General features: G+C 37.5%; 1 protein-coding gene across 1 annotated transcript in view; it reads left to right on the plus strand.

Annotated features, from left to right (window-relative positions):
• Positions 1-521: 521 nt before the first annotated feature.
• Positions 522-13,187, plus strand: part of LOC126334763 (serine-threonine kinase receptor-associated protein) — a 70,471-nt gene continuing 57,805 nt past the window's right edge. Inside the window, exon 1 of the mRNA XM_049997341.1 lies at positions 522-1,361. Coding sequence (XP_049853298.1) covers positions 1,118-1,361 — 244 coding nt within the window. The 5' untranslated portion in view covers positions 522-1,117. The remainder of the gene's footprint in view (positions 1,362-13,187) is intronic.

Raw genomic sequence — 13,187 nt, forward strand, 5'->3', positions numbered from 1 at the left:
TATTTTAGTAATTGCTAAATGTAGTAATGGTGAAACTAAGGAGTATAAACTGTCGCTGCGGCCACAAATATTAGCAGTACCGGTAATGTTTTAGTGACTGTAATTACTAACTGTGGTGAATTAACCTTAGTGCAACAGAACATTATGAGATGATAATGGTTAGTCACAGGTAGATTTCTGGTTATATGTTTTTTCTGTGATGAGAACTCAAATTAATTTTTATTATCTTTCATTGTCATTTTATTGACCCCCACTAATTTCCAAATTTTTCACTTTATAATTTAAAGAAAGTTAGTTAGTTATGTGTTCCATAAATCGTATCTGCGATAAATGTTTTGATGTGGAAAGTGTCAACAGAACAAACATAGAACACATATTACAAAAAAGTACAAAGTATCTGTGCGGCTACAAGCTGGCTATTTACAGATTGTTCTTATAAATAAAAATTATCTCTGTTCAAGAGTTACTCTGTGATATAGAAGCTTGTGGCCATATAAAAACAGTGGTTTCATTGATCCAGTATTTTATGTCACTTTGTTATATGACAGAGAGGTATTTCTGTGGGGTGGGGTGCAGATCCCAAGTTTTCAGTACTTCTGGAAAATTCCATACACCCCGTTTACATGGAGCTCCCAAAATCGGATTTCGTTATCCTATTCCATAATACGACTTCTGGCTGATCATGTAAATGCTTCAAGACCGAATTTGCAAATCCGCTGCTAGTTGCCGGCTTTCCAATTCGTCTTTCGCTCCAATGTAAACGCATCCTGTTTTGAAACACGCTTGCGCTGTCATGTTTTTTGGTTTTAAAAATTTTGGATTAGTATGGACGGAGTGGCTTTTTGTATAGTGCAGGATTGGTAGAAATATAAGACTAAAGCTGCTTACATCTCATTTAATTGAAGAGATTGGGCGATTGCGCTGACTAAATCAGAAACTTGAATAGCTGTTTTCCGGGCTCCATATTTAACTCGGCTAGCTAATGCGCTTCAGACCTTAACATATAAACACGACAGCGATGAACGGTTTTCTAAATTCGGATTTCGTGTTTCAGAAGACGTATCGCATGTAAACGCAGTGTTAAATATTTCCTCACGTAATATCGATAATAGCGAGCATGCGTTTAATCGATATAGAAGTCGATTACGTTATTGCACTTTCGATTAGAGCAGCAGTCTCATCCGAAAACGACTACGTATGCCACGGACGAAACACGAGGGTAGTGTGTATAAACGATTTTGAGAAAATGGCTAATTTGAGACAGACTCCTTTGACTTGCAGTGGACATACTAGGCCAGTAGTGCATTTAGCTTTTAGTGATATAACGGAATGTGGATACTTTTTAATATCGGCTTGCAAAGGTATGTCGCGCTCTGTTGTCTGTTGCTTAAATACTGACCTAGTTTCCATGGCCTATTTAATCTCGTTAAATCACATTTGTGTATGTTCGCTTGTGTTAATGTTTCACTTGTGTGCATAGTGAAAGCAGTTAAAAAAAGAGATGTCTTTGTTATAAGGTGCTGTAATTTAAAGCGTAAGAGTGAAGCTTTGTTGTGTAGCAAGTCAGCCTTGATCTAATTCAGTGTAAATAACCTTCACCGACTGGTCGACTAGAAGGCCTTCATCATTTGAACAGTGGCACTTTTCTTTACAGCTTTATGGAATTCCTTCCTAATTACATAAATTATCCAAATATATGAAGTCTGAGAGAGAAAGCCGGGGGAAACTCGTAATTGCTTAGCTTATGTGAATTAATGTGAGGAATGATTTTTCGACCTTATTGTAATTAACTGTTTTCGCAGTTTTTATGTTTAAAGTTACAAGGGAGGTATCATCAAGAAGTTGTGCTTATCACATCCAAAGTTGTCACAATAACACCTCTACAGCTAGGCCTATTGCAAATTTTTTCCCCGTAGTTATTAGTAGGAAGGAGTATGGTTTTCGGGTCTCCAGGATCGTGGTTCCATCAGTTTTAAATGTGAATGATACAAATTGGTTTTTAATTATCATGGCGTCCGCCTAAGCAATGTACACCAATGAAAATAATGTTTCAAATTGAGTATATATATATGAGTAGGAAATAAACTGCCCAAGTGATGTGATTTATATAGTATTAGTTTCAGTTAGTAATGATGGAGACTGAATTTCTGTAGGAATACGTACACTCTTGCAGTAACGAGATATTTCGTTGTGGATGGAGTCGTGACAGCTGGACTCATATTAAACTGAGAGTGAAATGTTGTCTTAATGTACACCTGTCCTAGGCTCTCGTTTCAAATAAATGAATTGTAACATTTTAAAGTTGGTTTGGAAAGCTTCTTATAGCACTGAAACTTGTTTGATGAACATGTTAAATAGAATATTTAAGATAAAGCAGAGATTAATAATGGTTCCTGAGTGGTAGGCTTGTTACTTCTACAGTGTGGTAGATTTGAGAAATGTGTGGACAATTTTAGAATTGGTGGTTACAGATACATATGTTAGATAACAGAGGGGCTAGGCAACCATAGCAATATGGTATCTTATGCACTATATCCAATAGCAGATTGCGGCTCAGAGATAAGATGTTGAATTCACATTTATTTGCTGGGCGAATTTGTGTTCATCATATTGGAATGCATAAATTTGCCAGTAATGACAGTGCCTCATGTAACGATTTTTACAAATTATTTGTGAATTGTTCTAACAGGCTTTGACATGGGCCCCCCACTAAAATCTGGGTTATGGTGACAAAACAATCTGTAATATATCCTGATGTCCAGGTTAGATTGAAAGGTGATAGTTTGGTGGATTAAAGGGAATCTTTCTTGCCAGAATGTGATATTTGCTTGTTTAGTTAATGTTTAACAATATCCATGAACTCTTTACAATTCCACTATGACAGTTTTGCTGTGAGCTAGTGAAACGAACGAATATGGGCTGGAGGGGAGGGGGGGATTATGGTATCAGATTGACTTATAGCGCAACCTAATGTTTTACATTTGTGCCATATTTAATGCATTTTCCCATTATTAAAGCACCTTTCATCATAAACTAAAACTGAAAGGTAAATTCAGAAATCCTGTTTAAGGTAACAGACAATCCAGTGGGGAGCATTTTAATATTTATTATGAGTGTGTATCATACATAAACTACGAAAACTGCAAGGGCAGTCACTACGTTTAAAATTTTCTTCTGTTCATTGAACTTAGTTTTTCATCCCTTTGTTTAACTAAGTCCTGTAAATCTGATTATCAGGTTAGGAACATAATGAGTTAAAAAGTTTAAAAATAAGTGTCATGTAAAGAATTATTAGGCACTTAGCTTCTGAACTATTTTCTGACCCGTGATAAAAATGTTCATAATTGGACCGAATGTTATGTTTCAGCCAGAAACCAAGCAACAAATTGTTGAATATGGCAGGACTTTCCTTCTATTCAAGATAATATAATGGATGAACTATATAGCTCCAGTAGTTCCTGAGTATCATAGCAAAACATAACTCTGCTAAACCAACACTGTCCACATTGAGAATATGATGTGAGCCTTAAACATTTCAGTATAGTGTTAAATGTGGCACAAAGCTTTCCTCGTCTGAGATATGAGGTATGGGTTACTTACTACAAATGGAGTTGTGCCTCAAGCTAGGTAGATGGTTTTGCATTAACTCTGCAAATACAGGTTATTCCTGTCGTAGAATGCAGAACATTGGCGACATGTGCAGGAAAGGCTCTCTAAGAATGACGGTGCTTGCCAATTATTCAACGTATGTGAGTTTGTTGCAGTGGTCGGAACATCTAACATATGCAAATACTATAGACATTAAGTAACTGCAGCATATGGTGTGCTTAACTCAGTGATTTTTAATGACAATTATAAGGTCCATTTAGTATTTCAGTTAAGTCTTAGATCAGCAAATTTTATCCTTGCTGGTGTTTCTTTCTTCTTTCAATCGTCTGTACATACAGTTTTCCACTCTGCCACTAGGATGATAGTTTGGGAATGGGCCATTCAAGGCTTTTATGACCAAGCATTGGACAGTGTTGCTTAAACTACACAGAACACTTGTCGAGGAAGATGTTGACTGTTGATGGAACCATACAGGGCATAGACTCATGAGTATCAGTTTTTTAGTTTTACCTTTTTTAAAAGATTTGTTTTATAATGAATATTTGAGTAATGATGCTGATATTATGATGAAGATATATTGAACTCTATGCTACCTATTGTGACAAACCTGACTGTTGAAGACCAAAGAATGGAACACTGTGTCTGATGAATTAAAAGGTTTCTACATTTTTAGTTACATGTGGTAAGCACATATAGCTGCAACATTACACTTATTTTCTAAAAAATCTTGAGACTCTGCTCACCATCAGCATGAGAGCAGTGCAGTTACCTTCCTGGATTCGTGCGTGATTGCAGGCGCGCGCGTGCACGCTCACACACACACCTTTTGAGGTAATTAACTGTGTTCTATCTGCGTGCTAATGAGGACTTAAGATGCTTGTACCTGTTTTTGATTTTTCTGACCTGACACAAGAAGAGCAAGGTCAGTTAGGAATAGGTTTCTGCATGGATTAGTCCATTTGACAGGACATTCTGTGTGCATTTTGAGCTGCACCTGGGATACTGACAAGTCATAAGAGAAAGACTAGTTTTCTTCCTTACATTGTCAGTATTTCATTCAAGATTTAAAAGATTTTCGTAAAGCATAGGTACAAACTCTCTTATTATATCACATTCTCCTCTGTGATCTGGTGATAGGTGGCTCACCCACAGTTAAGGCTACTGTGAAAGTAAGCAGTCGGTGAGCATTCTAGACCCAGGACAGTGTTATGGGGCTGTCAACTTCTACAATACTAATAAAAATCAGAGATGTGCTTATAACCACAGTGGGGTATATGTTGTGGCACTCGTCATGATAAAATCCAAGAGAGCTTTGGAGAAAAGGTGTAAGTACTATTTTGCGTTTTTCAACCCACCCCGTGGCATGTTTTTGTCACCTTTCAGCATTGTGTGCTATATCCGTGTACTAAAGGTAGAATGTTGCTTGGCATCTGCGTGCTCTGATTACCACATGGAGCACCTTTCTGTAGTTATCAATAGTCAGCATCATCTGAATAGTGTGAAGTGTTAAACTGATATAGTATGGAGTTTCAGTAATGCCATCTGCCACTACATACAGGAGCTTTAGAAACATTCCCTGTATGTTATTACCTTGTGTCCCACATTTGGCTTCTGTATTGTCAGCAGAAGATTTGTATGTCTCTGAATGTTAGTAAAGCTGTGTGTTCCCCCTGTGTAGCACTTATTCTTCTGGACCTATCTTTCACATCTGTCATTGTTTCTTTTTATACATAATGTGAAAGTGAATCCTTGATTATAAACTTTTTTTACCCTTACATAGGTTTTGTTGATATTGTAAATAATTTGTGTCTGCACTTTATCTCCATTTCTTTATAGGGTTTTCAGCAATTTCTTCCATTTCACATTTTTAATACACTTCTCTAGATCCTCAAATCCTATACATAATGTCGAAAAAGTATTCCATGTTTTGAGAAGTGATAGCATTAGCCAAAGTAAGAGAAAAATGCCCAGTACGCAAGGGCTATTAAAATGCAGGCCTTAGGAGGTATGAACACTTGTTTATCTTCATTACTGTGAAACACATATCTTGTACTGAAAGCTCTTTCCTATTATGAACAACTTGCACAGTGCAATAAACAAATGAGAAAACAGTTCTGTTATTGTTCACAGATACAGCATACAGTAAAGTCTGTTCTTGGTGTTACTGTAAACCATATTCACAGTTCTCGGAAAATGTAGTGCCTATGTTAGCTCAACTGGAACCAGTTCATGTTTTGATAAGTTTCTGAAATACTTTTACATTACAGTTTTATCTACACTCGTGCCGCAAAGTGGAAGCCTAATATTCCACTCCGGTATTGGCAGACGTGATGATCTGTTCTGGCCTGGCAAAGGGAAGCATGTGTTGACTCCTTGCGTAGTGTCTCAGTAACAGAATCTGCTCATTTGTATATGGCTGTCTGTAGGTTGTTGGTAATAGCAAAGTGCGTGCAATAGCAGAGCAGTGTTTCATAGTAGTAAAGATGAATAAGTGCTCATGGCTCTACAGGTATGCATTTTAGAGCCCATGTTTTCTGGACTTTTTCTTGTTTTCTTCCATACTACCACCTCTCAAAATATAGAATACTTTTTAAAATAACCTGTATGTTGAGTCTTTATGATCTTCTTTCTGTTAAGTGGAGGATCAAAATTATTTGTACAGTTTCTCCTTTTGTAAGGCGATTTTACATTTATCCGAAACGTTTGAGCTTTTCTTTTTGTTCTTGACTCTTGTGGATAAAATATTTTTGCTGTATCTGACACATGGCAGCATTTTGAAAACCGCTTCTGGCATGGGAAATGATGCACTGGGCTTTTGAGTGCCTTTGTGAGGGAATGTTTGATTCTTTACTGAATATTGAACGAACTTTTTGTCCGTATAGGCAATTCAGGACTTCAACATTTGTTTGAACATCTTGCAACCACACAGTCTTGATGCATGATTGATTCCAAAAAGTAACTAAAATTAATTACAATACTTAACAGTAATGTTAGGCATGCTTGTACATTGATAATTTTATTTTAATTAGTCACAAATTGAAATTGCCATTTTTTAAATGTTGTAGTCTTAAGTCAAGATTAACCTTCGGAGTAAATGTAATATTTCTTTCATAACAAAAATTCCCAGAATTACACTACTATGTCATAGCACTTATGTACGTGACTGCTGTGATTCAAAAATTTTCTTGTGTTGAGGATACAAGGATCTTAGAGTAAATCCAATAACTGAGAATCGGAAAAGGGTGCTTGGAGCAAATTTTTGCCAGCAGCACTATTGCAGCAGTTATAAACCCCTGTTTATGTGGGTAACTGTCTTGTCTCAGTTGACTACTGCTGTGTCCACGGCATATCTTCCTGCACTGAGATATGCCGTAGTGCTCGTTTGTGTTAAAGGTGTGATGCCCTAAAAATCTTGCATCTGCAGAGAGGTGGCTACTATGCAGTTTCGCATCCGTTTTCCTAGTGGAGGGCGTTTGCAGTTCATAATGGATATCAGCTGAATGTCATGATATGGAACATCACTGCCAAATAATAGTATGTTCAGACTGAACGGAATGTCAGCATAACATCACACCACTTAGCTCTACACTGGATGGTGCACGTAAGGTAATGAGAGAATCTGTACTACAAAACATCGGATTATAGTAGCAGCATTAAAATACTGGCAATGACAGTAGGCTGGTCCTTTCAAAGTTCCAAATAACATCTAAATTGTTTGTTTCTTTCAAGCAGCTTAATTTTTTCTGTATTGAAATGATCTTCATAGTAAAAATTTTTGTTTACTTCTTTATTCGTGCAGAGCGTAGGCTCTCTTTATGTCCCGTTACAATAAATCATAAATTATTTTTCAGTTACAGATATTTGATTTCTCTTGTGAGATAACTTTCATTTAATATGACATCATATTCGCCATCAACAAATGATATGATTTCCTTTAAAAAGTCCATGAGACTGTGAACCTCAACCGTGAGAAGTTGACCAGCTGTCGGAGAATAGCTCATGCGTATTACACAATGTGACGTGCAAACAAGGCAAACAGTAAAATTAAGAAGCACAAAATCTCTTGATACAAAATAAGTAGTAATGACTGTGCCATCTCCCATCATCATCAGTGCTCTTTCCTCTCTGTTGCATTCCCAGTATTCAGCATATTTTGGATTTTAGAAATCTACATTCAGCACACTGTCATTTGTTCTGTGATATGCTGCCTTTGAGGCACTCAACAACATGTGCTTCTCTCAACTTATCCCGTACCATTTCCTTAATTTATTACCTTTCTGTGATTTCTTCAGTATTAACCTACAGTTCATCACCAGTAAATAATGCTCAGAGACCAATTTAAAATCTGTATTCATAGTATCTCTTACCATTATATAACCTATCGGAAATCTTTTAGCATCTCCAGATCTCCATGTATAAAACTATTTTTCGCAATTCCTAAATCAGCTGTTAGCAACGGTTAAATTATACTTCACGCAAAATTGTACTAGACAGCTTCCACTGTCACTTCGTTTCTGTAGTTCATGTTCTACTGTTTTTTTTCTTTTTTCTACTATAGAATTCCATTCCCCCATCACAATTAAAATTTTCATCATCCCTAACTATCAGAATAATGTCTTTTATCTCATTGTACATTCTGCAATCTCTTCACTGCTAGTTGGCATATAAATATGTACTACTATGGTGAGTGTTGGTGTCATGTCTTTCTGACTTCTGTAATGTGTTCACTGTGCTGCTTGGACCAACCAAAGTTTTTGGTACCACACTTTGTCTTGGACCCATGACATACACGGTCAGTCGTAATGTTGTGACCACCTACCTCCTATCAATATAGACCTGTCCAAGTGGTAGCAGCATCAGCTGGCAAGGAATGACTGCTAGTCAGACACATGCAAGATGCATGTAGTATCAGTGTGTGTGTTGTTCACTTGTAGAATGGGGAAGGTGTATGATCTGAGTGTGACCAAAGGCATATTGTGATACCTCAGCAAGAGCATTTCAGAAACTTGCACAATTTTTCGGGTGTTCGATGAGTGCTGTGGTGACTGTCTTCAATATGTGGCAAAACCAGGTTGAAACCATATCCACATGTCACTGGGTTGGGTGACCATCCCTCATTACAGATGTCAAACTTCATTGGCTGGGCAGACTGGTACAACAGGACAGGTGGGGAACTATGGCAAAACATCACCAGACTTTAATGCTGGGCAGAGTACAACACAGGATGCACCAAACACTCCTATTGATGGGCCTCTGCAGCTGATGGCCCGTGCATGTACCAGTGTTAACACCACATCAGCAAGTACAACTGAAATGGGCAAGTGACTGTCAGCACGGACGTTGGCCCAGTGGTAGTGTTGCAGAGTCTTGAAGCCCAGTACCTCCGTCATACAGATGGGAGGAATTGAGTCCTTCGTCTTCCAAGAGAACAGCTTCTTGATAACTGTACTGCAGGATGGGGACAAGCTGGCGGCAGATCCATTATGCTCTGGGGGAACATTCACGTGGACATCCATAGGCCCAGTGGAGCTCATGCAAGGCACCATGACAGCAAGGGAGCATTGTACACTGAGACCACATACACCCCTTCACGACAATCATTTTTCCCATTTTGCAACAAAATCATGAGCCATGTCATAAGGCCAAGAGTATGATAGTGTGCTTCTGGAAACACAGTGGCAAGTTCCTTTTGATGTGCTGGCCCTGTAACTTGCCAGATCTGAACACATCTGGTATGTGATTGAACGTGGCATCAGAGCTCATTGCCCCCTCCCTGGAGTTTACTGGAATTAGATGAATTGTGTGTGCAGTTGTGGTGCCAGTTCCCTCCGGCGATCTATGAAGGCCTCACTGCTTCCATGCCCCAAAGTGTCGCAGCTGTTATCCATGCCAGAGGTGGGCATGTTGTCTATTACATAGGTGGTCATAATGTTCTGGCTGATCAGTGTAACTGTGTTGTGTTGTGTGATGTCATTGGAGTGCGGAGTCATTCAAATAGATCATGTGCAGAGATGATGTGTTGGAGTAAGCGGTGGTGCACTCTAATGTTGTACATTTGTGTTTCTAAATTCTGTGAGAGATAAGTTAGTGCAGCACTGAACATAGCACTTTGTGTTACTACGTGTTTTGGAGTCTGGTTTTGATAGATTTTGATACCATTGTGCATGGCAACTATAAATAAATTTTAGGGTGGTTTTAGTAAACCAGTCATTGTACAGTGTCTGTAAATCAATTTAAGGAAGGACAGGAACACAACAATGTCACAATCCCACTGGTTTCTTATTATTTTTGCATATCCAGATTTCAGCTATAAAAGCTGTTTTCAGTACTAAAATACAAGGAAGTTACAGGCTCAGAATTGATTTACTTAAAAAAAAAGTGAGAGACCTTGTTATACAATAGCAGTCATACATTGTAGTCAACTCACCATTTGAGTGATTTACCTTTCAACAAACTCGCACCATATGACTTTACTGATGTGTAGGGAGAAGGAAACTGAGGTGGTTGTTTACAACTACTACAGCAGTCACCGTTTGTGTAATGTAGTATAAGTTCTGCATTACAAAAATAACTAAGCCCTTTCATTCCAATGTAGTAGTTTAAGCCTTTATAAAATAAAAAGAAAGCCGGCAAGTATTTTGCCTGTCACTCCAAAATACATCAAGAAATGCCAATTTACAGTGTCGCAATAGGCACCACAACAACAAACACTGTCTGAAAGTGAGCTTTTGACCAACAAGGCCTTCATTGAAAATAAACAACATACACACACTCAGACAGATACAAGTCACTCATACATGATCAGTTTTGGGCAGCTGAAGATAGAATGTAAGTAGAACCTGTAGGTAACAATAAATTGGAGGATAAAAATAACAAATACATTTGCTTGCTGTAGTGTGGGAGCTTTAGCACAAAAATAGCCTCAGTTTTTGAGAATTAGAATGTAAAAGTGTCCTTTTCAACTACAAACAACTTTGGATATGTTTTGTCTAATTATGTTGATAAAAGTGCAGTGCGAATCAGGTGTGTCCAGGATGGAATTTCCAGATTGTGATTTCTATTAGGAGGTACAGACAGGTTGAAGATTTGAGATCAGGTTTGGTGAGAGTGTATCTTTGTATAGCTGGGATATAGTTCAGAGATCCAACTTGAGAATGGCAGATTCGTGACCTTTTGGAGGAGAGAGTTACACTGGCATCTGTCATCATCTTGTGTTCACTTGCTCAATGAGCAAGAATTGATGAAGCGAAGCAGGTTTTGGGAACACTTTGTTGATCTCCTGCTTTGAGGGAGGACCCAGAAGGAAACTAATATGGCAATTTTGACCTTACATAACACTACTATGTGAAAATGTAACTTTTTGTCAGTGGACTGTCTTATCTTCCATTAAGTTGGTATATCCAACGTTATATCAGTTTTACCATCAAATGAGTAAAACACCATTCGGCTATTAGTCTTACAGTTTAGATATGATGATTCATTATGTTGTTCTTTGCAAGTATCACACTTGGATCTACACCATACGTTACATAAGAAATTTATATCAATAGAGGACATCTGTGTGTTTTTATTAAAGCTGTGTGGTTAAATTAAACAAGTCATGTTGATATTCAGTATTTTACTACAATGTTAACAAATCTTCATAAAAACAATATGTATGAACTTTTTGTATTTCTTTTATATTAAATATTTAATTTCTCACTTAATTATTATGATATGAGCAACTATGCTAGATTTTAGCTTGGATGAGTTTCATATTGATGTGAAACCTAAATTTTATCAAGGTGATCTTAAAAAGAAGTCTAATGTGATGTAATAATTCTGTATAGGACAGCTGTCAGTACATGGGAATAATCTTATGCATAACATTAAGTGGATCACTTCGCCACTGTTATATGAACACACACATTGTAAATCAGTCTTTCTTGATTTATTTTAAGGTGATAGTCAAATATACTTCCTGACTTTATTTATTAAAAAAGGCTTAAACTATTATATTGGAATGAAAGGAGGTTAGTTATTTTTGTAATGCAGGGGGCATTCTTTATACATGATGCAAACTGAGGTTGCCGTAGTTGTAAGCTACCACTTCAGTTTCATTCTACCTATACACCAGTAAAGTCATTTGATAACATATAGCTGGTGTGATTTTCTTGGATGGTCTGTTGACTAGATTGGATCATTGCTGTTGTATAACATGGTCTTTTTTTATTTATTTCTTCTGTAAACTGATTCTAATTCTGTAATTTCTTTGTATTGTAGGACTGGAGATGGCTATTTATAGCTAAAATATGGATATCCAAGAATAATCAAAACAATGGTTTTGCAACAAATTTCTGGGTTCCTATCCTTCATTAGTTTGACTTTATTGGCTTATCAGCAAATTATTTTAGTGTTATTAGTTGTTGCTGATTTGTTTTCAGTTTTGAGATTGTTAGTGCATGTTGTTAATGGTTTCAAATTTTTTCCCCATTTGGTACTAGGAATGGACCATGTGCCTAAATTTACTGCTTGTTTGTTATTGCTATGATGGACAATTATATGGCTGTTACAATTAAATTTCTCCATTATACAGCGTGGTGGTGGTGGTGGTGGTGGTGGTGGTGGTGGTGGTGGTGTGTGTGTGTGTGTGTGTGTGTGTGTGTGAGGTGTCAGCAGTGTGGGAAATTTATGAAATGAATCAAAGTAGTTGCTTCTCGAACCAGGGCCGAGTATTGCCATGTTGTCATGATGATATTTGGAGGTTGAGCGGGAGTTCCTGGTTTGAAAATTCTGTGTTGCTCATACAGTATGTTGTTTTGTTAACCTATTATTGATGCTAGTGCTTGTCAACTTGGTTTTGTTACCATGGGATGGATGTTAGTGATACAACTGTCTTAGGGTGGTTTTCTTTTTCTCGTGAGGTTTGTTTCAATTTTATAAGTATAAGGTGGTGTTTGGGAGTGCCTGGGGTAGTTGTGGAAATTTGAGTCTACATTTGGGAAGGCAAGGTGTTGGGTGGACAGTTGTGTGTGTGTGTGTGTGTGTGTGTGTGTGTGTATTTTCTGATGTGGTTTTAAAGATGATGGATGGGCGTGCAAAATTGGTTTTGGTGAGATTAATTGGAGAGTTACATTGCAGATGGTTCCATCATTGTTTCAGATTCTTTTTCTTCATTCAGGTACTAGGGGTTATTGACATTTAATATTGAACCATAGTGTAGAGTGCAAAGGTTATGCAGGGGGAGAACTTGTACTAAAGCTATATGAAGTAGGGGTGGAATCCATTACAGGGAATGGGATGAGGCACTCTTCTTCTCCTGTATGGTCTCCTGGTGATAAGTACTATTGAAGGAAGAGATTACCTGACAGCTATTGTCTTTTTTGATGCTTTCGGAAAAGGATACATGTTCGTTGGTTAAATTTATGGGAAGAAGGGAGGGAAGTCCGTTAACGTAGTTTGAGTTATTGTTAGGTTGAAAATTTTGTTTGTTTTGTTTGGAAAACCCCCTCTGCAAAGTTATGAATGATGTTGGCATTATTATTGTTTTTTTACATTTTAAATGGATATTGTGTTGGAAAAGGGCTTTAGTTGGTTGG

Source organism: Schistocerca gregaria, chromosome 2, assembly GCF_023897955.1.
Source record: "Schistocerca gregaria isolate iqSchGreg1 chromosome 2, iqSchGreg1.2, whole genome shotgun sequence".
Taxonomy (NCBI): Eukaryota; Metazoa; Arthropoda; class Insecta; order Orthoptera; family Acrididae; genus Schistocerca; species Schistocerca gregaria.